The sequence below is a fragment of the Cyprinodon tularosa genome, unplaced genomic scaffold (genome assembly GCF_016077235.1).
Source record: "Cyprinodon tularosa strain WSP-4 unplaced genomic scaffold, ASM1607723v1 ctg149, whole genome shotgun sequence".
NCBI classification, from domain to species: domain Eukaryota; kingdom Metazoa; phylum Chordata; class Actinopteri; order Cyprinodontiformes; family Cyprinodontidae; genus Cyprinodon; species Cyprinodon tularosa.
Window position 1 is genome coordinate 265,628 of NW_024038320.1, and position 27,708 is coordinate 293,335.

Here is a 27,708-nt window from a genome sequence, read left to right on the forward strand (position 1 = left end):
AAAGGTCAATAAAAATCACTGCTCTATTTAGAAGTGACAGAAAAGGAATGCATGGTTTTGAATATTTTTTATAAATAAAACACTGAGTGGTTGCGCACAAAAAGTCCCATACATTTCGCTTCCCATCCAGGAAGCTTTTTCAATTAAAAATGTCAGCAAAAGCACTGACCTCGAACTCAACGCTTTTCCTGACATTTTGAATTGAAGAAGATTCCTGGATGGGAAGCAAAACGTCTTCAAACTTGGAAACAAAGTCCAGTGGATTGTTTTTAATTTAATTTTTTGGAATGACTGACCTGGATGACTGAGAATCTTCACCAGCACTCTCCCATACGTGTTTAATTATAAGTTATAATTGAGTTATCATTTAAAAGTGTAAATAGTACACCTTTGTAAAAAGTAGACAGCTGTTTGAAGATGGCCTCAGAGGAACATCTATCAATTGATAAAATTGCAAAACTTGGACTTGTCACAGGCTATATTACCACCAAAGAAAGTAGTCTCCTCAGTAGCAGAGAGTAGCTGAGATTAACTGGTCAGGTACACAAAAATGTGTCAACTACTAAATTAGCCCTGCAATATCCAAGTGTGGCATTTTCACAGAAGAAAACCAATTTTGAAAAACTGGACCTAGCATAACTAAAACATAACTAGACATAATGTAACCCTGAACTGTCAAGATTTGTCAGGAGCTGGACAAAATAAAGGGTATTTCTAGACAAGGGCCAGGCCCCTATTATAACCCTTTTATTGAAGAGATGATGGTAAATCATGTTCTCATGATGAAATGTGCTATCAAAAGACATAACAGATTGGACCTTTTTCCTCCTTTATATTTTTGGATTTCCTTTAAATATTATTTAATAGACAAATGTTAGTTTCAATCATATTAAGATAAGATCATAGTCTTCATCTGCAACCTTCAGCTTGAGAGCGACTGTATGGCTCACTAATATTACACAATATATTCTAGGCCTGTTTCATATTTTTTGTTTGTTTTTTCCCAAATCCTTCTGTTCCAATGAAAAATGAAAGGCCCCACCCCAACCCTCCGATAAATTTAGTCTAGAGCTACCATTGACCCAACATAGGGACCATGGAGGCAGCATGGTAAATTTAAATGGTTTAAATAGTTTAAAGGTAAAAAGTGGAGGACTTTCATACAGGCATTAGGAGATCAGTGAAAGGAAAAATTGGCACAGTAAGGGAATATGTTGAATGGCAATCAAACCAGATCACACCATTCTCAAAAAAGTGAGTTGCAGTAGAAGCTAACGGAAGGAGAGGAAGGCTGAGGGAGAGACACTAAGTCTAACAGAGGAGGTTGAACTGAGTTACACAGAAAAACCAAGGAAAAAAATCTAATACAGATCTTACATAAATAGTTCTAAATGAACTTACAAAAAGTTACAATAATAAGCTAAAGGCAAAAACCTAAAGAAGATACCCAGGAAAGAATCATAACACAAACCAAAAAAAAAAAGAAGAAAAAACTCAAAACATAAACACCTCAGGAGGATGAAAATAAAACTATGTGGGTGCATTTCTTCAGCAGAAACTCTGAAGCTATAAATCCATGTTCCAGCAAGTGTTGAGTAGAACAACAGGCAGCTTCAGATCAAAACAAACTGCAAAAGGCTTGAATCAAAGGTGGACATAATAAAATGTGCACATAATAAATGTCAAATTTAATTTCATGAAAGTTAGTTTCCTAAATATTTTAGATAACCTTTTCAAAGATATCTGATTAAATAGTTGAAATCACTCCTGCAGATGTTTGGTAATGAACCATCATTTGAATCAGGAGTGCTGAATTACTGAAAGATTTAAGGCATGCCCTGGTTAAAGTCTAACTAAACTAAACAGACTTTTAAAAGGCATTCCATGACATCTATCAAATATTTAGGATATCTGCATGATTTGGCTTTTCCGTTTCTTTCATAAAATATGCTTTCTTTAAATCTTACCACTTTGTGATTACATATAAAGAACCTTTGGAGGTCAAAGCTTCTTCATTTGGATCCTGGATGCAAACACTACCTCACACTCCTAACACTCACCTGTTTGTGCCTGAAACACACCTGGCAGGTCAGCTGATCGTGGCCTTTGGGTCTTCACTTTCAGGTCATCATCATATGGGTCTAAAATGAGCAAAAATAATTTGTTATTATTTAATAGTACTTAATTGTATTACATGAAGTAAGCTTAGTATCTGATCAATGAATCTCATAATATCAGTGTAGAATAACTAATTTTCTTTCCATTTACTAGAATTGTGTCTTTTGGGAAAGAGAAAAAAGAATAAAAAAACAATTTAAAGGAAAAAAGCATTATTATTATTATTATTATTATTATTATTATTATTATTATTATTATTACCAATTAGGGAGGTTTAAATAGGCAAGTTTTTGTACATCAAAATCACAACCTGACAAAAAAATAAAAAATATAGAGACCTACATTTCTTTGACTTGCATCTTATAGCAGATAAGTTGAGGTGCAATCTCATACAGTTCAATGCACAACATTTAGATGCAGAAAATTGCATGTTGAATCTAAACAATGGCTAAAATAATCAAAGACAACAGAAATATGTGGCTTTAGAAGACAACATAAAAGGCAAAGCAAAATTATACTCTGGATTCAAGAGGGAAAATTATGTGAAATTTCAAAAACTTAAATCCTACAATAAATAAACAAAAAAGAACTATATTAACAAAGCTAGGTCTGCTTTACTAGAAAGATGAGGTACATTTTAAACATTCAAAAAGGGAACATGTTCCATAGAAAGTATAGCAAACCATGTAAAAGTCTGTTTTATTTCAGCTGATATGAACATATAGTTGCATGAGCCAAGACTGTATTGTGTGGTGCAAATTGATTTGTAGGCTTAGCCTCACCAGCACAAGACTTAATCAACTCCCACAGCAGGGGAAACAATCCTTGATTGAGTAATTCTTTTTTACTTTGCTGCTTCTTGCCAGTGGGATACTTTGTAGAAGTTGTATATATATATATATATATAAATAAATAAAAGAAAATAAAAACAAAACAAAAAAAAACATGGAAAAAAGCTCACAGTCGAAAACGCATGATCTGCATGGAATACCAGTTTGTGTATCAGACTACACATAGCTTAAATGATTGGCACGGAAATTGTCTAGCATTAGCCTCCATTAAGGGGCTGACCTACAAGAGCATATAAACATGAGAAACATGCATTCTTTGACTGCCTGCAAATTAACCTACAAAGAAGAAAATACATAGCACCTGTTTGGACAAAGATATAATTTGGAAACTACCCCTATAATTTGACTGTTGTTGACAATATGAGCTGTCAGGTAAAAATCTGTTTTATACGTCAGTTCCAACGTAAACGCTCAAACTGTCTTTTTGATTTTCTTTTGTTTTGTTCTAAGGAGGACAACCAGAATTAAATGCATTATTATATACCTGCAGCAAATCCCCGCTAGATGCAAAATCTAGCCATGTATGGCATACAGCAGTACAAGATTCAACTGAGCCTAATACTCTTACTTTTGAGCAAAAAAAAAAAAAAATAAATAAATAAATAAATAATATATGTCTGAATAGGATTTTTTCTGCAACAATTTTTCTTAGTTTTACGGCCCCCTGCTAGTGCAATCTTTGTTGTATAAATATCATTTTATTAGGGTCCTGGAATGGTAGGTCCAAGGTAAATTGGAAACATGAGTCTACCTCAACTCTATTTAACAGGCTCTGGTTTCACACATGGAGTAAAAACAAAAGATCAGCTGCAGCAAGATCCAGAGGTTCACTGGCATTTCTTAGGTGTTATATTTGAAGTCAATGTGACAGAGCAAAGCCACAAAATATTATATTGGCATACTGGGGGGCTTAAAAACACTTTTATCAGTCAATGCGGTCCCTCCTGTGTGCTTATTATACAGAGTTAGGTGGTTATTGGGAGGAAGGTTTGCATTGACTGATGCGCTTGACCAGGGAGGTTACCCAATAAAGTGCAGGATTTAATCTAGGGATGCAACTAATGATTATTTTGCAAATTCAGCAAAAGGTTCCTTAAAGAAGATTTTTTACAAAAATAAACCATGGGGAACTAAAATGTTTCCACTGGAGGAGTTCTGGATAACACAAATTGACAGAAATGTTTTTTAATTTTAAATGCAAAATGTCTATATATATATATATATATATATATATATATATATATATATATATATATATATATATATATATATATATATATATATATATATATATATATATATATATATATATATATATATATATATATATATATATATATTTTATTTTTTTTTTTACAATTTTTTATTTAATTACTGCTCTAAATGGGTCGCTCTGTCAGCTAAAGGCATGTTTTACATTCTCTAAACTCCAGTTAATGATTAATCGTTTATTAAATTAGTTGATGATTATTTCAATAATTGATTAATCATGATTAATAGTTTTTAGCCCTAGTTTAATCCAAATCAATTTGTTTTCCCACACACTCTGAAGGATCCATTGACCGCAATGTGGGACAGGCTGAAATGGCCTGTTGAGCCAAAACGTTTTGTAGGTTATGTGAATGGCTTCTGGAGTTGCCTGTCTTCATTCCGGGAGCAATTGTAAAGAGAAACTGAGTATAGTATAGTATATTATTTGATCAGTGTGCTGAGGTGCACTCATTTTTTTCTGGTGATCAGGTGATGGCTTTAAGTCCTATCACAACCTCTCCTTTCAGGCTGAATTTATTGGCCCATATACAGTTTTGGAGTGAATTTCTGATCAAAATTATTTAATTTCGACTCATGAGTGGTGAAATAAAAATCAGTTGTGTCAAAATGGGTAAAACATTGTTACTATTGTGAGGTGGATTTACTTTAGTCAGAGTTTAATGATATTACAGCTGTGGGTACAGCAAGAAAGATTTTGCTCAGATAAGCAACAGTTCCAGTACCATGGACAGCGCAGTTCTTCTTGCAGAGGAAGTCTTGGACAGTGAGCTGATACATGGCCGTCTAAAGAATTCTGATACTTTCCATAACTCAGAAACTTTGTTGGCTCACTTTTCTACATCCTAAACAGTTAGCCTAGTTGATAAATCAGCACCAGCAGGACATCTACATTTAATAGAGTGCAATAATGTTTTAACAGATAAGTTGTTATATATTTGGGTATGTAGCCTATTTGCCTTTGTGCTTGCCACTCCCTCACCTCTCTATTCACTCCTTCTGTTTCTTCTGTGTACCAATTGCTGGGCAGGAGATGTGTCTGGGGAAGAGAGAATCTGTAGACACATCTGCTGTATCTTTTGGAGGAAAAGTCCAATATGGTAATGGCTGTGTTTGCTCTGCCAGCTGCTTTGTATTGGTAGGGGTGTGTAAGCCCCCTGTTGGTTCAATGTAGGGTATTTAATTGACTTCTTCTTGTGTCCTGGAATGAGAGGTGCCTACAGTCAGGGGAGACACAAGTCTACCTGGAGCATATATAAGGTTCCACACATGTAGTCTCAGTAGAAGACCAGTAGCAGCAGAAGTGCAGATGACCAGACTATGCGCAGCTGTGTGTCAGATGTGAGAAGTCATGTATGAGCCCGTCTATGATTTATGGAGATCTGCACCTGATGCAGTGCCAGTGAAAGAGGCACGTACACATCAGTGTAGGAGATCTCACAGTGCCAGGCTGCTACCCTTCTTCCCTAGACTTATTAAGAAAATAAATGCCCCTAAAGGGTTTTAAATGGTTATTGGGGTCATGTCCCCCCATTTTTATGTTACAGTCATCTAATCGAGGCTATAAAAGACTGAAGATTTGAAAATTCTATAAAGGTGGAGAGTTCAACTTTTAAATTAAAATTTCACAGCAAAAAGAAACAGCAATAAGTCAAAGTTTATTGTTCTATAATTGTAATATATGTTAATGATTTCCCGATTTGCATACTTGTTAAGGTCATTGACACTACGACATTAAACATTTTCTCTTTTTTTCTCAATTTTTTCTAAATTTTTTTTGTATAATTTTTTTAATAGGTCATGGGGGGAAAAAGACGTTTAGCATTTTAAATGTTTCTTGAATAATTTCCTTGCCTCTTTTTAAAAAGTTATAATAAAAGTTCTATAAACATACACAAATAAAAGTCATGCATTGCTTATCAACCATGCTTCAACAGAATGATTTTCAAAAATAAACTAATGAAATAAGTCAAGACAAAATGGATAGCACCCCTAAAAAAGAAAAAAATTATAATGTTACCAAAGGGACAGTAGTCACTGTGTTGTTTGGTTACATGGTGTGTACCACACTCAACATGGACTTGAGGAAGCTAAGGAAAGAGGTGTCTCAGGAGATTAGAAATAAAATTATAGACAAGTATGTTAAAAGTCAATCATATAAGACCATCTCCAAGCAGCTTGATGTTCCTGTGACAACAGCTGCACTTGCTATTCAGAAATGTAGGTTCTATAGGACTGTAACCTACCTCCCTGGATGTATGTGGCCAAAGGAGGAAAATTGATCAATGATCAAACAGACAGATGAAAGAAATGGTAACAAAAGAACCAAGAAAATCTAATTTAGAGATTTAAGCTGAATGGCGAACTCAAGGAACATCAGTTGACTTAATGGGACACAACCAAGCAGGAAACCTTTGTTGAAAACAAATAATAAAAAAGCCAGACTTAAATTTGCCAACAATATGTTGACAGGCAACAAATCTTCTGGGAGAATGCCTATGGATATATGATACAAAAATATAAAATGTTCTAAGGAATATAAGCATTATGTTCAAAGATGGAAAACTGAAGCATATCAGGAAAATAACGTTTTCCCTACTGTGAAACATGGAGGAGGCTCTATTATGTTCTGAATATGATTTGCTGAATTTGTCACAGTGTGCCTTGCATGTCTGCACGGTAATATGAAATATCTAGGGATTCTAGAGAAAAATCTGCTTTGACAGCCTGCTGTCAAAGCTTGAGTTCAGTCGCAGGTCATGGGTCTTGCAACAGGATAATGACCCAAAACACACAACTAAAAAACACCAGAGAAAAGAAAAGAGGAAAACATTCAACTATAATGAAGTGGCCTTCTATGAGCCCTGACCTAAATCCCATTGAGCATCTTTGGAAAATGAAACATGCCCTCTGGGAAAGACACCCTTCAGCTGGAGCACTTTGCTCATGAGGACTGTGCCAAAACACCCGCTGAGAGGAGCAGAAGTCTTATTGATAATGACAGGAATGGTTTGATTAAAGAGTTTTATTTAAAAGTTGGTGAAAGAAAATATTGAGTAAAGGGTACTATTTTTTTTTTTAAATCCAGGGCTGTTTAATAACTTTTTTTTATTATTATTACGTTAAAACATGGTTGAAAAGCAATGTATGACTTTTATTAGCTGACTTGTATTGATTATTTTTATTTATTATTATTTTTGCCTGATTCAAGTTGTTTCTGTGACAATTGTGGATTTGTCTTTCATCAAATGAGGGGTACCAACATTTTTGTCTATGTCTGTATAATGTTTTGTTTAAACAAAGCATCATCCTTTTTTATTTCACATGCACTACCCTTCCTGGAGCTGATTGATATTAAATTGACCAATTGGCTGAGAGAAAGACAATTCAGGTAAAAATGTGCAAATTTGAAAACTTGAACTCAGACTTTTACATGTAAAGGTTTGCTTTTTATTTATAAGTACAGCTTAAGAAAAAAAATGTTCCAATGTATATGTCTCAATGTAATTCCAAAGTCAAAGACACTTTAAAGGTGAAAAAAATGTATTCACAATACATTCTGATTTATATGCATAACATATATTACTAACGTTTCTGCAAATATAAAGCTGTCAGTATTATGACTTCAAAAATGTGATTTACAGATGTTTTAACTGATAAAAGAGGTATTACCTTTTGCCTCTAAATTAAACATACTGAGAACCTTGACAAAGTTTTGAAAGCATAAAAAAGAACTAACTTTTGTTTCAGTTTAAGGGAAGATAAACATGGCTCCATGTCCTTTCCTTTTTGTCAAATATCTAGCTAAATCAATGTTAATGTTTATGTTCACTGTAATAATGGGCATAGGGAAGTAGCTATTTTCTTAGGTAAAAGTAAGGTAAATCCAACATTATTTGTATAACACCTTTTACAGGACAAAATCCACAGGGTGCTTTACAGTAAAATGGTGAAAAAGAAAACAAAATACTGTCTTATGATGACTTATGATCACACATTTGCTTTACATGGATGTTATAATTGTGGAAACACATTTCCACATAGTACTGGCTAGGGAAGATTTTAGTTGTGGAAATAAGCAATGTTATTAAAAACAGCGCGCATGACCCATGTAGAGAGGCCTTAGTCTTCGATTTGTCCGACCTGGGTTTGAATCTGGCTTGTGGTCCTTTGCTGCATGTCTCCCCTCTCTCTCATTCCCCCTTTCCTATAAGCCCTTTATATAAAATAAAAAAACTAGCCACTAATGTGTTAAGAAAAAAAAAAAAAAAAAAAAAAAAAAAAAAAAAAAAATATATATATATATATATATATATATATATATATATATATATATATATATATATATATATATATATATATATATATATAAATATATAGGTAGAAGTCTAGTCTTTTTATGTCGATGAACCAACCAACAATATGTTCATTAATTCCAAATTCCAAATATCTCCAAGAAAACGTTATTTCTTTTTAATATGTAATAGCTTTTACTTAATTATTTTTCTTATTTTTTTCAGTATCAATTCCTGTTTCTGAGAGTTCAGTGAAGCCCTTCTAGAGCGTACTGTCAGACATAAAGTGACCAGCCAGAGCCACTTTTCTATCTCACTGTTTCTATTTTCTCCTCACTGTCATGTTTGTTTGTTTTTTTTTGGTCTTTGCAGCACATAGGAGGATTTAGATGAGCATTGGAGCAAAGTTTAGTACAAATGAAAGAGGAGATCAATATTTACGAACCCTTTTGAGTGTTGACCTTTCACAAATTCAACCATACTGTTTAATGTTCTGGGCAGCAGTTTAATGGACACTTCATCCAGTTTATCAACTGTCCTGCTTTCTTGTCTCATACTTTATGCACTGTAGTTTGTTAGCTTTTTTTCTGTAATCTTACAGCAGATCAATCATTCTTGTAGTATGGTAATATCTTCTTCAAAGCCAACTAATGTATGACAGAAGTAGATGCACATTTCTGCTAAAAGAAATGACTTGATCACATACTCTAAAGGTGTATGCCTTCAGTTATTAAGAAAGTCTATCAAGGTGAATGTAAATCTTGGTTAGTTGAGCATAGGAATTATGAATCCGCCTTAATACAGGTGATTTCAAGAAGCAGGCTAGATGCTGAAGGAGGTGTAATTAAATCAAGCACCTCTAATCCTTTTTTCTTTTAACCCCCTATTCCGGTAATCGTCTGGGAATGAAGCTATTGATGCAATTAAATTGAATTAAAGGCTAAGAGTTAATGTAATAATGTGGGAGTTTTCTGGGTAAATATGTCTCTTGGGCACAGAATTTTCAAATGATTCTCAAGTGCTACTCCTGTAATTCAAGGATGTCAGTAAACATGCTGTAAGTTATTACAGGAGCGTATTGACACTTGACAGGTTGCAAATGCAAATGAGTTTCTACTTTTGGTGGAGATTGTGATCTGATCTTTATGCCCAAAAAGAAAAGTGTGAAGCAGATTTAAAGAAACCCTATAAGGAGATAGATTTGCACCTTACAATTACTTTCTCATTTTCATCAAAAAGGTTCAGACCAGACCATCAAACAATATTTAGTATCAAACAAAGATTAATCCTCTGTTTTCAAATGAGGATTTCATTTTTTTAACCAATGTCCCTCAAAAAGTGATGCTGACTACCCTGTATAGGGCAGCTTTTATTTCATCTTTATTTCGTGCTTAGATTATTGTGCTGCTGTATAAGAAATGTTTGATTGCAAACGGATTGTAGATATTTTTTCAGATATTTTCCTGTGAAACAGTGCAATAGAAGCATAAGATATGTAAAAAGAAAGGAAAACAACCGTTTTCTGAACTTTTCTTCTGAACATGTCTACTGTATGTGTGGTAGACCTTGATTGAACACTGATTACAGCCACAGTTCACCACCTTGCCATGACTTTCTGTAATTTGGTTCAAGATTTTTAGAGTTGGTGTGTTTCTCTGATTCCTTTGAGTGGATTCTTGTTATTTGTCAATTTGACTTTTTTTTTTTTTTTTAGTTTCCAGTCATCATCTTGTTTTCCCTGAGTTGCCATGTTTATGTTTTCCCGTAGCTCTAGTCCATTTAGTCAGTTGCACAAATCTGTTTCTCACTCAAGTAGTCATTGTCTCTGTACTTAAGCTCCCTGATTTTAACTACCCCTTGTTTGATCATTCTGTCTCCTGTTGCTCATGATTGGTCTTGTTCAGAATAGTTTAAAAACATCTTTTTAGGGTCTTTTAGGATATTTCTTACTGTTTTTTTTTACTTTAACTATATTTTTTATTGAACTTAAGTGCTAACATGGGTCTCCCTGCCTCCTGCTTCAGTTTGGGTCTGGTCTGGTTCTCCCAATATTGCAATTTTACATTAATATGCTAAATACAAAACTGCCAAAGAATCAACTGTTTTATGTTCTGAATGAGAAATAGTGCATGTGCACGATTAAATTTTGGGACCTATGCCTACTTCATTAGGAAGTTCAGAAGTAAAGATATTTGATAAAATGTAAATGTCTTCTTTATCTGGAGTGTGTATATCGCCTATAGGACCAAATCTGCCATATTTAAAAATAAATACAGAAATAAATTAATGCTCAATAAATGAATAAGCATACAATTAATTGCTACCAAAAATACAATAAACAAATAAATGTAAGTAGAAATTAAATTATACAGTGAGACATAAATGTATATAACTCTTTTAATTAGCTTCTTTATTTATTTGCCTTTGTAATATTTACCTCATTTGTTTTTTGTCCTTTATAATCTTCAACTTCATAAAAATACAGATAAACTATTTTCAATAAATAAATCAGAGAGAAGTGGAGAACTGTAAAGTGCCTTGAGATAACATGTGTTTATAAATAAACTGGATTGAATTGAATCAAATCAATAGCTGCTTTTTATTCAAGTTAACTGGGAAAGACCAGTGGTTGCAGAAAAGGTTAATCTAAAAATGTATATCTCAGTTAGTCTAGATAGAAGTTGTTACCTCTACCTAATGACCAGTGGGGGGTTGAGGGTGGTGTTTCAGAAGACTCAGAAAACCAGTTGCTGGATTTTGACGGGAATTGGACCACACTGTCGTATAAACCGATCCGGTAAGGATGCTGGCCATGTAAGAAATGGGATGTTTTCAGCTTCCAAGAATTGTGTAAAGATCCTTGCAAGATAGGGTTGTGCATTCTCCTATTGCTACATGAGGTGATGTTCTTAGATGTATGGCACAACAATGGGCCTCAGGATCTCCTCACGGTATCTCACATTACATTTACAATTCCATCAATAAAATGCACATGAGTTCTTTGTCCATAATAGATGCCTGTTACCACTGCCACAGCATAAACGGGGACTCATTCGTGCAGAGAACATCTCTCCAACATGCCAGACGCTAGTGAATGTGAGCACTTGCCCACTCAAGTCGGATACGATGACAAAGTGGAGTCAGGTGGAGACTCCAATGAGAGCGACGAGCATCCAGATGAGCCTCCCTGAGACGTTTATGACAGTTTGCACAGAAATGCTTTGGTTATGTAAACCGATGGTTTCAGCAGCTGTCCGAGTGGCTGGTTTCAGACGATCTTGGAGGTGAACATGCTGGATGTGGAGGTCTTGGGCTGGTTTGGGTAGATGTGGTCTGGGTTGTGAGACTGGTCCGATGTACTGCCAAATTCTCTGAAACGCCTTTGGAGACGGCTAATGGTAGAGAAATGAACATTCAATACACGAGCAACAGCTCTGGTTGACATTCCTGCTGTCAGCATGCAAACCACATGCTCCCTTAACCCTTGCAACATCGGTTGTATTGTGCTGTGTGGTAAAACTGCACCTTTCAGAGTGGCCTTTTATTGTGGGCAGTGTAAGGCACCCCTGTACACTAATCATGGTGTCTAATCAGCTTCTTGAAATGGCACACCTGTGAGGTTGGATGGATTATCTCAGCAAAGGAGAAGTACTCTCTATCACAGATTTAGACTGGTTTGTGAACAATATTTGAGGGAAATGGTTATATTGTGTATGTGGAAAAAGTTTTAGATCTTTGAGCTCATCTCATAAAAAATAGGATCAAAACCAAAAGTTATGCATTTATATTTTTTGTGAAGTGTGGAAAGAAACTGAAAATAATGCTTTGAAATGCTTGAGACAAATGCTGTTTAAAGGCAGTAGAAATCCCCTTTGGATCTGACCTCGCTTTGACAGTTCTGACTGTTTAGGTTATTAGCTCATGTTTCTTTGAACTGAAGATGTCAGGAAAGCAATCAGGTGTCAAAAAGTAAGATCCTGATGGCTGATTTTGACTGAAAAAAACTTCCCATCATTTGTACAATGTGTGGATTATGTAAATAAAAATATTGTGGAAATGTATTTTCCCCTTTTTTATTTTCCCCTAAAAATCTTCAACACAAGCAACGTGCTTATCAAAAACAAATAAAAAATGGAAAGGAAATAAATCACACTCCAGTTCTAACTCTTGATTGCTGAGTTGATGACAAAATCCTTCTTATATTATATTTTGCTGGGTGTTTGATGATAATGCCTTGTTCATTTTTTTTTTTACAATTAGTTGTAACTAATGACTAAAAAACCCAATGTTTCTAAAACCATTTTTGACCATTCCCCATTTGCCTCAATGCCTGTTACATCTGCGTTTAAGTCAAAGTTCAGAGGGAAATAGCTTCAAAAAGCAAACCCAGCTATAAAATGCAACCAAACAGACACATGACCAAAGCACTAAAGCTTGAAACTGTATGTGCTTCACATATGTGATACACATCATATTACTCTGTGCAAAATAAGAACTGCTAATAAATAAAGCTTAAGGGGTAAACCATCTTTGAGCCTCTACAAAGAAGTGGAATAAGAACGTTTTGTCAGGTTGAGCCAGGATTTAAGCCTTCTGGGAAGACTATGAATGTGTGTTATCATATGTTTAGGTGTGTCCTTGCACACATTTTGTAATATTATAAAAAAAAAAAAACCCAGACATTTCTGATAAGTGGCAAAAAATAAAAAAATCAGACAGAAAATATATATTATTGGATGCTTTAGTGATGTTCTTAAAGTGTGTAAGATTGAATGTACAGTTTCAGAACACATACAATCAGACAAACACACACATAGCTATTTCTCAACCGTATATCGAATCTAGGCTTATAGCTCTCTGGTTGCTGTCCATTTACTCCAGGGTCCATCTGGGAGAGTCCAAACTGATAGAAGTGCACCATAATGGACTTTTTATAAGCCACTGGGTAGACAGCCACACTCCATCTTTTGCTCTTTCTCACTCTGCTCTAACCTCTTTGCCTCTCAGTAGAGAAGTTAAATCTGGTTGGAGCAGGAATCTCTATGGGCTGACTGTGGGGAACTTGGGGTCATCGCGTGCCTTCAGAATCTAGTTTAGTGGGTCCTTTGACAAACAGAAATAAGGCACTTTTAATTATATGATCTCTGTCTCAAAGCCAGTCAAATCCAAGCTCAAAATAAAACAAAGGATTTGCAAAACTTTAACATGGCTGTTATGGGATTCTGTTAACTGGTCGCAAATAGTACAGTTTCATGAGAACAGTAACAATGAAAATCTTATTGCTTATCAGTAATACAGAAAGCCTGTTTAAATATTTAGGCTACCACTTCTGCCTCTCCTGTTTGACTTCCAATAGAAATAGGAGCCCCAAATTCTTCAGACCATAAAGGATTTCAAACAAACAAATGATTTTTTTCTTGCAAACAAGTAAAAAAAGGAAAGTAGTAAATTTCATTGCACAGCAAGACATGGAAGAAGAACATAGTATCATTACTTGAAGCTTCATCCCAGCACTTGGTCTGGCTTCAAACCCTACAGACAGTATTAAAGAAAATCTTGGATTTTTTTTCAAATATGAATGTCTTTAAGCCTTTGTAATAAAAGCTTGTGGGATTTGACCCAGCATCTGTAGGAGAACACAAAGACTTTACACTGCAGCTGTTGCTCTATATTATTTTTTTTCTTATCAGGAAGTGAAGTGAGTTGTGCAGACAACAGATTATCAGGGAAAATATGTGGAAAAAAGAGCCAAAAGCAAAAGAAATCCAAAAAGAATCATCAGAAATCAAACCAAATATATATCAAAATTCTAATATAGCCCTAGGATCTGTCTGTGGAGGTCTAGCACTCTGTATCTATTGGGGCTGAAACTGCAAAAACTACTTCATGAAAACTGCTGCTCCAGGCTATATGCTAAAAGCTCCTCCTACAAGAGAGCTGTGATTATTTTGAGTTTATTTACCACAGCAAAATTATACAGAATAAAACACATTTACTACTCGAAAAGTACTCAGAGAGCACAGACCTCCACCAGTAGCAAATTTTGCCCCATATTGTGACTTTAACCTATAGCTAAAGCACATGATCTGGATCATTACTACATTTGAATGAATTGTTCCCTGGCATTGGGTGCACCTTTGGCAACAATTTCTGCAAAATCTCAAACGTTTATAAATAAGGCACAGTGTTTGTCTGCGGCCTCTGGTGTTTGTTCTGCGCTCACCTTCTTCATTCACTCCGATTTCTTGTTTGATTTGCAGATCGAGACTTGAAGTGAGGCATGGCTCACCTCCCCTGTCTTTTGTCTTCATTATAATACTTCTGGACTTTTTGAGTCCGATGCTGTAGCTGTCAATAGTCACTGCTGCCCCTCTCTGGTTTAGGGTGGAACTGCTTGTTCCGCCAAAAAATGTCCAAGAAGCCTTAAAAAAAATTCCTGCATCCAGATTATGACGTGGATCACCACCAACATCTAATGGACTGTGTCTTGGGCTGAGCTGCAACTTTGATAAAAAATTAAGTTCATGACTTTTTAACTTATCCTGTACACAGACAGACAAACGAAGAACCAAACGACAAAAAACAACCTCCTGGGCAGAGGTAATGATAATGATAATACTAAACATGTTTTGTAATAAATCAAGATCTATTTATATGTTAATCAGAAATACATGACTTATTCCTGTCCAGTGTATTTGTTAATATTAAGAATGTTTAGAAATCCAAGTTTTTCTGAATCAGGTGAGTGCTTCCACTGGTTCTATAGGTGTCTCTTTCTAAATGTGATGTGAGCAATTATCTTAACTGTTTTAGCTCTGTACGTCACGAACAGTTCCATTGAAACATAATATATGCTTGCTTATATTGTATTCTTCATTCTTAAGGATTTCTGATCATTTGTATTAATAACTGTATGTTGGAGACGGATCTCTTAGGTTTTCCAGATATGTTTCTTTTTCAGCCACCTTTATAGGCAAAAGTTCATATTTTCGGTTAAAGGGAGAATTGATAATGCATGAACTATGTCATAGATTTAGAGTGAATAGATATTTAGCAAACATGGACCATAAGCAATGTCACATTGATTAAAAAAAAAAATCCCTCAAATTGAATCTATACCCAAACCTTTGCTTCGATATTTTTCTGCATTGGATCTTTACTTGATTTTCTACTTTACAACAAAACCTAATGTGCTCACCAATTTCTAGTTTTCACCCTTTTCCCATCAAATATGAGCTCTGAGAACATATATTCTATACCTTTCCACTGTTTACAAGGATATATCTGCTAATAGATATTGTTCTATAAAACAAGTATTCTAGAAAACAATGTACAATACTTTATGTTCCAAAAAATTATGTAATGACCTTAAATACAATAAAGTTTCTAAATTGTAATAGACAAAGAAACATATGCAATATAAAAATGTATGTAGGTGTGTTGTGGTAAGGCAGAGTTTTTATTAAGTTTTGATTGCTGGTAAAAAGAACATTTGATTAGCTATTACACTGTTGGCAAGCATACTTGATGATACATATAGTGTATATTGTAATTTAATCTTTCAGCAGTACCATTGGCAATAGACTTTTAAGTTTTTGTTGCACAGAAAATGCTGAAGTGTTAAAGTAACACTTGGTACATTTGGTCCCACACTAAGTCAGAGTGGGACCAAATGTACTCTTAAAGTGTTACTTTAACACTGCAACATTTATTGTGAAAGGATTGTAGTTTTGCTTGTGTTTAAATTTAGGTTTCAATTAAATGTAATTTCGTATTTGATTTCTGAAAGGTATATTAGATAATTTGTTCTGTCAAGATTATTTATTTTCAAAGTTTGACATAGTTTCTAACATAGGTGAGCTTATATGACTCATGAGTGATGAAATACGTATTAAGCTCAGCTGACAGACAACAAAAACGTTCAATCTTAAGTAAATGTCATCCTCCTGTGCGCCTCTACCCTCAAGGTTTTTGCAGCTTCTCTTCCGTTTGCCACACATTTGTTTGACACGATCAGACACAAAGCACTTTGCTTTTTAGCACAGCCCTTATCTGGCATCAGTGGAATGTATGCATATGACGTAGTGACAGCAAAACATTGATTATCGCTCACAGTTGCCTCTGCAGTGGCATGCTGTTACCATAGCAACACTGTCATACTGAGGACATAAATGAAGTGAGTTGGGGGGTGGTGGAGGTGGTAACAGTACTCAGGGTAGGGAGGGGGGGAGGTAAGTGGATTATAAATCAGTGTCCAAAGTCGTTTGTCAGAGCCGCGTCTGAGGGAGGTGAATAAAGTCTGCCGATGGTCGTTCCCGGCCATCTTGAAAGACAGCTGCTGTGCTGTTGCGACAACTCACTTTTTTTTTTCTCTTTCTATTTTATTTTTCTCTCTCATCCAACATGATTTTCTGAATACAGTTACTTTTAAGTTACTTGCTATACATGATAGAAATATTTAACTCTGGGAGAAAGTTTATGTTCGTTTATGTGGTTATTATATTATTTGTGTACTGATTTGTTTCTTTTTGATTATTGTTCTTTTAAGAACTCAATAATGGCTAATTTCTTGTTTTCCGAAAGAGCTCCAGAATTTTATGTAAATCTTTTTTTCATATTTTAAAGATGACATGTTGTCAGCTCAGCTTAAATTATCCCAGTATCCCATTTCTTCCCTTCAAAAACTTTACTTCAAGCTAAACTCATAGCAGCTTTTAGCAAAATCTATATATTTTCCCAATTTAAACTATTAAACACATCGTTCCATTCAGTCATCATGGTCACATTCCACAGGTGTATTCACAGGATCATCCTTAACTGCCTTAAGCCCCTCTAGCTCAACATTGAAGCAGATGACAAGGTCATTGGTGTCCCTGTTCTCCACCTCCAAGACATGTACAACACATGTCTCACCTGCAGGGCACTCTGCCTCGCAGGTAGCCCTACTTATCATCATACATTCTGCTACATTCAGGAAAATGTTTGTAGGGTAATTGTGCCAAGATCAGCAGACTGAGGGACAGCTTCCTTCAACAGGCTGCCAGGGTGCTCAGCTTCCCCCCATCCAGCAAAATCTCCATAATTTAAGGAAATAAATGTTTACATCTCCAAATTATAAGTGATATAATTTTGCACTGCTGCTAATTACAGAATTACATGGAATTGCCCAATATATGCCATATGTTTATTTGTATAGTTTATTTTCATCTTTGTACCCTGTTTTTAATGGCACTCCTTTTTGTATCCATGAGCTTTAGTACTATCGTTTCTCATGTTTTATGTCAGTATGGTGAGAAAGAAAAACTATGTTTATTCCTTTGTATGTAGAAATGCATATATGGGTAATGGACAAGCCTTGAATTTGGAATGTTTTTAATGGCGTGATTTGATTCATGTGGATGTTTTCAGTTATGAAGCACCAGCTATTTAAACACTGTTTAAGACCATAGATACCCTTTCATTTAAACATCATTCCCTTATAGTTTAGGCCTCTTTAGCAGGCTGTTATACCCTTCAGAGAGCAATAAAAAATGATTCAGGTGTTGTTTGAAAAACTATGAATTTTGAATGATGGGTAAACAAGAGTAACAGTGTTATGCACAATAATGGACAAGCGTAAAATGAAAAGTTTCCAAATTCTAAAAGAGGATTATGGCTGCAATGACTTAGACATGTTTAGATATTTCCAATTTAGAAACTACTTTGAAAAAGAAATCAAAACAAATCTTCCACAAGAACAGAATGAGGTGACATTAACACTTTGTAGTGCATATAAACACAAGACTGAGAGGGTGATTTCAAAATTATATCAGGGTCTAATGAAGAAAAGAGGAATCTCAGCGTTGTATAAACAAGACAAATGGGTAAAAGGGTGTAAATTTCATTATGTGACGAGGATTGGATGAATATATGTTATTTTCAGTGAAACACTACAAGCTCTAGGATGTGGAGGGAATTCTGCTGGTAAAACATTGTGAGGTTTTTGGGAATCACTAGGAAATGGTACAGAGGTGACCCTCCTAGGAACTGGATGGATCTTTAACATGGAAATACCCACGCATAAGTTGAGACTTAAAACAAGAGTTTAACTCAAGTTTCACACAAAATGGGACAAGTGGACAACATACCAAGACCACAACAGAGACACCACAGGAGACAAAACATATTCAGCCTCACTGTAGTACTCTTATGTATCATTTGTACCTCACTGACACTGATTTTAGTTGTTGTTGTTTTTCTACAATGTAAAAATAATAAAATTTAAGTGGGGGAAAAAGAAAAATGATGAGTTTAAGGTGTTGATTTTACAACAAACTACCCTGACCCCGAACCAATGGAGCCGCTCTGAAATGTATTTGACAAACAAATGAGACCCATGAAAGCCAGACCTCACAATTAGACTATCAGGATGTCCTGCTGATTGTGTTTTGACACTCGAGAACACCTTTAGCAGTATAATCAATGTGATGACTCCAACACACCCTTACATGTTGTGATGGAGGTAAAGGGGGATCAGCGCACTATTAGGCAACACATTACATATTATAATGTTATGCATGATCAAAGTGAGTACTAAAAATACAAATCAAAGCGATTCAAAGCAAATACTGGCAGTTAGTTCTGGTGAATCATCACATGTATTTATTATGGAGTTTTTGTTACAGCCAGCCATTCCCTCTTTTCAAAAAAGGGCAGAGAATGACATGAGAAGGTAACACCTGCCCTAACCTTTCACCTTCGTAGGAAAACCTTTCATATGACTAATAATGTGTTGTTAAGTTGGCATTCATCAGCTGGAGAGGTCAGGAAAGGATAGAGGATAGATTGCCAAGATTTGCACACTGCTTTAAAGCCAAGATTAAAAAAAAAAAAAAGCGGAGCATATTTTCTTTCTTTTTTTTTTTTTTTTTTTTACAAAAGGAGAATATTTCTTAATCTAAGGAAAATACAAGAGATTGATTTTTTTCTTTACTCTGTAGTTTTGTTTTTATCACATAGCTGTTAGGGTCCATATAAAATATGGGTCTGATAGGGAATGAATAAAGCTTAACATATCACTGATAGAACTTGAATCTGATAACTTGGATATTAATAAATCAAATCTTACATCGTCATTATTTTTTTTACTGTGAATTACTGAAACAAAATCCTGTTTGTTAAGCACTTTTTTCATCAATAGTGCATCTTTGGTTTTATTGTTTCCCATTTTTAGGCTCAGCAATGTACAGTAGTTCCCAGTCAACCAGCACAGTAAAGACACTTTATGAGTGAGTCTACAGCTATTTTAATTCCTTGATTTGTATTAATATAGGGTTTACTTTAAACACCCAGGTATAAAATGACTTTTTCACTGCCTGCCTGTATTCCGACCTTTTTGTTCTTTTTTTCTCCTTTGTTTAGAACAGCTCATATTATCCTTGCAGGGCTCCGTAATTTCCTTCAACATCTACAGCAGATGACACATTTGGAACAATATGTTCTGCAAATGCTGTGTGGAGCCTTTCTAGCTGTTCTCTGCAAATAAAAAAAACAGGATTTAGGATTTCTGTAAAAGGCTTTTGTGTTTACTTACACTCCACACCTGATGAGAGAAATCGCAATGGCTTTTGATCAGGAATCACATGTAGAAACGTATTAAGTGTTCCTAATGGATATCTATGACAATGGGTTATGTCAAAATATACCTAATATTCATTATGTTTTAGTTTCTGAAAAATAAATCTTCACCAGCTGCCAAGATCAAACAGTTATTCCCATGTTACATGCGTTACATTCCCTAAATATTTTTTTCAAAAGGTAAGAATCGATCATCTGACACACTTGTCCAGAGTGGGGTCGCGAGGGGTGTTGGTGCCTATCTCCAGCAGTCAATGGGCGAGAGGCGGGGTAGACCCTGGACAGGTCGCTAGTCCATCGCAGGGCAACACAGAGACAAACAGGACACACAACCATTCACGCACACACTCACACCTAAGGAGAATTTAGAGAAGCCAATTAAATTAATTAATATTAAATTAACAGTCATGTTTTTGGACTGTAGGAGGAAGCCGGAGTACCCAGGAATCCACGTATGCTCAGGGAGAACATGCAAAATCCATGCAGAAAGACCCCAGGCCGGGAATCCAACCCAGAACCTTCTTGCTGCAAGGCTGCGGTGCTACCCACTGTGCCACCAAACAGGTGGCAAGAAATGAATGAACAGTAATTCCCTACTCATCTATCCGGGATGAAAGTAACATTCCTTATAAAAAATCAATCTCCTCCATCACCAATGTCTTGGTCAATTTTTTCTCCTTTTAAACCTAAAGTTTAGGTAGAAAACCTACCTTGTTGTAGAATGTAGCCCATATTCACTTGCTGGTTCCTGAGCCAATCACATGATAATTGTGTTTTGAATGTTGAAAGACTAGGTGTCATGATTATTTATTGCTCCTTTAATCAATAAAACAATGGAAACCAGATGTGTGCATACATCCTCTGACAATAACTACAATAAAAAATAAAATAAAAAAACGAATCTTTCCCCTCTGTCTTGTTACAGGATTATAAAAAAGCCATTGCCATTTGCTAAATGCCACTATAATGAGAGATTAATGAGGCATTTTTTAGGGCTCAGATGTTATTAGTATCTTTCCGCAAGCTCCTCTCCAAAGTGTTGGATTTTTGGCTATCTCTTTCTTGCAGAACTGGTGCAATTAGGTCAGGTTGAACCGCTGCTATTCTCATAAATTACTTTTAACTCAGCCCACAGATCTTTTAGGACTTACCACCAATTTATACATTGTCTGTTTCCTCTCTGCCACACCAAAGAAAAAAAATCAACAGAAAATACACTTCCCTTTAAGCCAATGAGAGCATTTACACTTATTCCACAGGCAAGAATTACTAATATTTGACCTGAGTCTACTTTTGCTGGATGTTTAAACAATTCTGGAGTCAATCTACAAAGATTGCACCTACAGTAAGCTAAACTAGTACAGCAGACCTACATTGGTATTTTCATAGACCATTATTTAAAAAAGATAACATTTTCTTGAATGTTTTGCTATATTAATGAATATTTGTGCACATTTCTCCAAGTAAATTAATAATTTATGGCAACACATTATATGCACAGATAAAATAAACCAAACATATAAGGTCATCTAAACATAAATTATTTAACATAAATTGCAACAAAATAGGTTACATAAAGAACTTCTCTTTACTCAGTCTGTTCACAAAATGAAACTATCTAGACAAACAAAAATCAAAACAGCTGTCTCAAGTTTCTCCTTCTAAACAATAGTTTTGGTCAGACTTCCATTTTTACAATTGGCTTTTATTGTACAATCACGCGATTTTGCATGCTTCTCAGAGCAGCTCTGGGACTCGCAGCAGGGCAGAGAGTTTTCGACATAAATCAGGACAGGAGCGAATGGTGGCCAAGTGTGTGGCACGGTGGGGCGCAGCGGAGGCGCAATCAGTGTAAATTTATGGTTAGATCATGGTTAAAACAACATAATTTACTTTTTTTATGCCGTCCCCCTGCAGAAAAACAGTCCTGTGATGCTGTGATGATATTTTCAGACTCTCAAGCTTCCCCATTTTGCTCAAAAAGTACCACTAGCCATAATGGTCTAGATTAATTAAGCCACAGGATAGGTGTCCAAACTGTAGTCTGGAAATTTTTGTTGCTTTTTGAGTACTGGCCTCTTCCTTTGTGCCAACATTATTAGAACAACAACCACACAGACACCATGGAACACACCAGGCAAGTCAATGGAAAGATTGGAGATGTTTAAAGGTGACTACGCTATAACAATGATTTTACTATCTGACTGAGCACTACACAGTTGGAAATGGGAACAGCATTTTAGAAAAGGAAACCGATCAACCCATAAGAATAAATGTATGCTACGTTCAGACCGCAAGCACTGGAAGCAGCAAAAATGCTTCTGCTTTTCTGAAATTCAGTTTCTGCTGCAAAAAAAGAAATATTTAGAAAACATATTCTTATAGTTCAGTCAATGAGTGTGATTTTTTATCAGGAATAATCTTATCGTAGTGATCTACAAATGGAAAAACAAAGAGGAGAGTTCTTTAAATAAATGTAAAAATGGCCTGCCACAACCCACTTCATATAAACTTATGCATTAACTTCAGCTGCAATCTTCTCCCTCGCCATCTTCCTCTCATTTGTAGCTGTAGTGGTGCTTCTTTGTCTTTTAAACACATTCTCCTTCTTTTTTCAATTTCTTTATTAAAACCTCTACTTCCAGAGAGGTGAAATAGTCACTTCCTTTTGCCTGTTGTCATGGTGACTCGTCAAATCGGTGCTCCACTGATAATGGCTTTCTGAACTTGTCACGTACGTGTTAAACTCTGCGTGGTTCTACTTAGAGATGATTGAACTAATTTGTAGCAGCTGTTGTGAAACCAAAAACTCAGAGTTCCCGACTTTAGGCTAGATCAATTTAGAGTTACAGATTTGAATCTGAGTTTGTTACACCTGCTTCGTGAAACGGACCCTTGGTAAAATAATATGTAAATATGATAACTGGTATCAATACACTCCACATATCATGCCTTTATGAAACATTTGCAAAAAGGATAGCTGTGTTGAACAATCTTTAATTTAAAGCTTCTCACAGGTGTAAAAATAAAAATTTTGGCCTATATGTTATTACTATTTTTCAAAAATTAATAAAACAAATTACAAAATATTGATCTGAACACATCAGCCTTATAGTGAAATGTTAATGGGTGGCATCATGATCTGGGATGTTTTCTTCAGGGGGGAACGGGGAAACTGGTCATACTTGTAAAAAGTATTGATGCAGCCAAATATTTCTACTTTTCCTATTCATTTAGCTAGACCCCTAAATACAAATTTGGATATGCACTGGGTTTAGATTCATCAGTTTTAGTGGTGCATTTAAGGCCCACACCTTAGTCTAATTATGAATTTTTGGCAAGAATAAAAACAAAATACCTTCCACCCAATCAAAATTTGCCCAATCTTGGGCAAACTAATAAAACTATTGTTAATGTAAACAATGAGAAATAAGAAAGAGTGCCTTTTTGACTTTCTGTCTGAAGTTTTCTTACATATTTACTTATCAATGTTTATAAGTGTCTCTTTAACCTGAAGTAAGAAAACAACTTGTTTTCTTTTGTTTTGGAGAGGGGTTCAAAACAGCGGAGCTTCACTAGACCTACAGACAGACCTATGTTTGTGTTTTCCTTATCTGGCCATTTTTAATGTGTTACAGACAATAAAGAAATAAACTGTTATACAGTTGGATTTCCAAGATAAACAGTAGTTACTATTCAGGCCGTGAGGCCAATAGAGGGAGCAGCGCAGTCACGCAGCTTTTAGGGAAATGGGGAGTTTCACGCTTAAGAGCTGCATTTTTGCAAAAGACAAAAATGGGAGCAATAACAACTTCACTGTTTTTCAGGCTTTTAATGGACTGAATTTTGTCAACAGCTGTCCTGGTTAAATAACCATTTGCTAACACCCATTCATGCTTGAAACTACAGCACTGAATTATAAAAATATTTCATGTAGAGCTTTCAATGAATTCTGAATACATAAACCTGTCTTTATTCCTGTTAGCTTCCCTTGCCCCTCTTAACATTCATCTTTTATATATTGTATAATAAATAAAAAAATATTCTGAAGGATTTGCTTTCTTTTCACCACTGGATATTCATTTAAGTACAGTGGTACAGAGAAATTTTCTCTGACGATGCAATTGGTTCACCTTTTTTTCTTCGACTATTTAAAATCTTTCATTTGTCACACAGATATATATATATTTTTTATGCAAACTATTTAAATACTGACCAGATTGTTTTTGAAGTCCTAAGTCCTGTTTTTAAACTAGGCATAAAAATATGTTAGACAGTCTCAATTCGTCAGACATTATTCACAGGAAAAGGTAAAATAAAATGCAATAATTTTTGGGTGAGTGTATATTAAAGGTATAGTGGAGGATTACAGCATCGTTTTGAAAAGACCCGCCCTTCCACTTAAAAAAAGAAATACACATGCACAACCCTGTACCCGTTCCCGAGTGGGAACGCCTTTTAAATGCGTGCAAGAGCATGCATGAGCCCATTTCTCCTCATGCACGGTCTGTTTAGAAGTTGCTGTTTTAAAAAGTTGCTGTTTGTTTACTTTCCAAAAGAAGATTTGCAATTTTTCCACTATGTCAGACTCCCCAACAGTAAGCGATAATTGAGACAAGCATGCACGGCCTTAAGTAAACATATCACCAGAATAATTGACAATTAGCAGACCACTTATTTTGATGATCTACCTAGAAAAAGAACAGCCTCAACTATATCTTTAAGAACCGGATAAAAATGTTTAGTGTTTTTCAAAATTTCATGCTTCCATGTTGTTTTATAGTATTTGCTCATCATGTCCCAGAGGCTCACCATCCCAGAGGGAGGTTCACACTGAGCCCTGCATGATTGCTGCTCTTCACCACTCACTTAGCTTCATCAACGCATACCATATGACTACGTTCCAAAAGCCATCTCCTTTGGAAAACATATTGAAGGATTTCTTCATGTCTGTCTCCTACTATTGTGTTACAGTCTCCATTTTGAAATGTCCTACAATCAAATTGAACATAGATGTATGATTTAACAAAGCACTCCAAAAGTGAGCCTTTTAGTGGAAATGCCGATTATGCATTCATTCTTTAGAAAGTGGAACTTCTGATGCTGAACAATAATACTCTTCTTATTGTACTTTTAAAGACTTTCACAACTATTTATACAAATCTTTTTGACTTTTTTTCTGTTATGCCAGATTCAAAAAAGAGAAAACTGATTCTAAAAAGGACTGACTTGTGGATTGTGAAGACCATTTCATATTCCCTTGCACATTGAAAGAAAGGACAACTTGTTTTTGGTCTATCACCAATTCCAATAAAATACAAGAGCCTTTTTGTTGTAGTCAAGTGACAGAATGTGTGGAAGTTTAGGGGCTGAATACCTATGCAAGGATATGTAAACAGCTGAATGTTGTGGATCAGTCACTGAGTGTTGACTGTTCACCCGTCTTCAAAGCACTAAGGTATAACAAGGATCAGCTGTCATGTCTCACAGGCTGGTTTCTTTAAGGCACAAATCTTCCTCCCTGACTAAAACAACTGTCAATCTTTCCAATGCATAGTACATGTTCCACTTAGTGTTTCCTTCATGATAATTTTACTTTTTTGTCTTTTTCAGTAACCCCCCCCCAGACGGTGGTCTGAGTTCCTTAAAACAACTTAGTAGCCCTTTACAGGCAGAGAAATGTCTATAAATTTCTCTTCTCACAGTTTTGAATACTTTGCATTTCAAGATCATTGAGCCTTCATGTCAAGTAGCTTATTTTCAAGTTGTCCAGGCTCTGTAGGCTTGCCTTTAATCGTGTCTGGGTGAAATTAAGGAATTAATAGGGAGCACTCTTTTTCTCTAAACAGTATTATGTAAACAGTATCTCTCTCTCTCTCTCTCTCTCTCTCTCTCTCTCTATATATATATATATATATATATATATATATATATATATATATATATATATATATATATATATATATATATATATACAGATATTAGGATATCATTTTCAAAATTTCATATAAAATAAAATAAATACAGGATAAATAAAAATAAAAACATTTTGATCAACATAACTGACTTTATAACATGTTACTTGTGATCTATGTGTTAATAAAATGATTCACAACAAGGTCTATAAAGACAGCCACGTTTAAAGAAAACTACAGAGCCACAGAGGCAGCAGTGGCAAAAAATGAAAAAATGAACTTATTTTTATTTTCTTTTTTTTTTTACAAAAAACCAAGTGCTTTAACAAACTGTGATCTTAGTTTCTGTAATCTGGCTTGCTGTTGTAAACCAACTGTCAGACCAACGCTGAGGATAAATGTGAGCAGTGGCATCAAGACATTTTCACCAGGAAAAAGAATAAAATGAAAAAATTATCAGGGTTTTTGTTTAGCCATATTAGATACATTGCAGAAGCATTACAGTAGAAGATGGATGGATGGATGGATGGATGGATGGATGGATGGATGGATGGATGGATGGATGGATGGATGGATGGATGGATGGATGGATGGATGGATGGATGGATGGATGGATGGATGGATGGATGGATGGATGGAATGATGGATGGATGCCTTGCTTATTATCTCCTTACATTCAGCAACAACAAAAACACTTCACACAACACCATACTGAAGCTCTACCAGTAACACACAATAAAACAGGTGGAAAAAGGCGTTATAGCAACAGGTCTGTCACAAGTTTCATTGATGGTGCCTGCTAGAACATAGGTGTAAGTGAAAAGAAAACAGAGAAAAACAGAAAAAAGTGGTGTTCTTGTAGGTGAGCCTGGTCACACTTTGCCAGATTACATTAGGGACCATCTAAATGTGTTAGACTATATTTGCAAGGATGACTTACATGACTTAAATAGGTCTTAGTGCATTCCACAGGGCATCCGATCAAAAAAATAAATAAAAAAAATAGCACGATGGAAATAAAAGGAACAGGCAGGAAATAAACTAACGGGAGGGAGTGGGGATGCATGCTTAACTGAGCTCACCCAAAGCAGTGATTAAACACTCTGGAGGCTCAGAGTGAGAGAGCTCAAATAGCTGCACTTAAGCACTTGAAACACAGAATGTGCTGTAATGACGTTTGCATAAAAATAAACCACAAGCAGCATCTGAAATCAGTGTGCAATTACCATGCTTAACTAATTGCGGCTGAGAGTTTGTCACTTAAACTTTTATCAATCGAAAGATGATATAGTGGGATCAACACCAGCTTTAAAAGAGATTTGGATGCAGAATGTTGGCAGGTCCACTCTTACCCGTGGGCAGTCCAGGGATCATTAACACCATCAATGTGGTTACAGCCCTTCGAGCACCGAGGTTCAAATAAGATGGGGCTACAGTCCGAGACAAGGAAAACAGCTCTGTTACATGTCATTAAAGCCAACAGATGTCTTTGTGTAGTGCTTCTTTCCTTAACTGTATCCCTACGCTCGCCTACATCTATGTGCGGCGATGTGGCTGGGGAGAGGGTAATGAGGACCACTGGGGCTGGTTTAAACAACCAGGGTTCACTAGCGAAGAAGCGAGCTGGAGCTTCAGTACTCTCTG

At 35.5% G+C, this 27,708-nt stretch overlaps 1 protein-coding gene across 6 annotated transcripts in view; it reads right to left on the reverse strand.

Annotated features, from left to right (window-relative positions):
- adgrb2 (adhesion G protein-coupled receptor B2) overlaps positions 1–27,708 on the reverse strand; it is a 367,628-nt gene that overhangs the window by 211,935 nt on the left and 127,985 nt on the right. For all 6 annotated transcript variants that reach the window (XM_038279177.1, XM_038279174.1, XM_038279176.1 and 3 more), the window contains exon 3: positions 2,061–2,141. In XM_038279177.1, the coding sequence (XP_038135105.1) occupies positions 2,061–2,141 (81 nt within the window). The remainder of the gene's footprint in view (positions 1–2,060; positions 2,142–27,708) is intronic.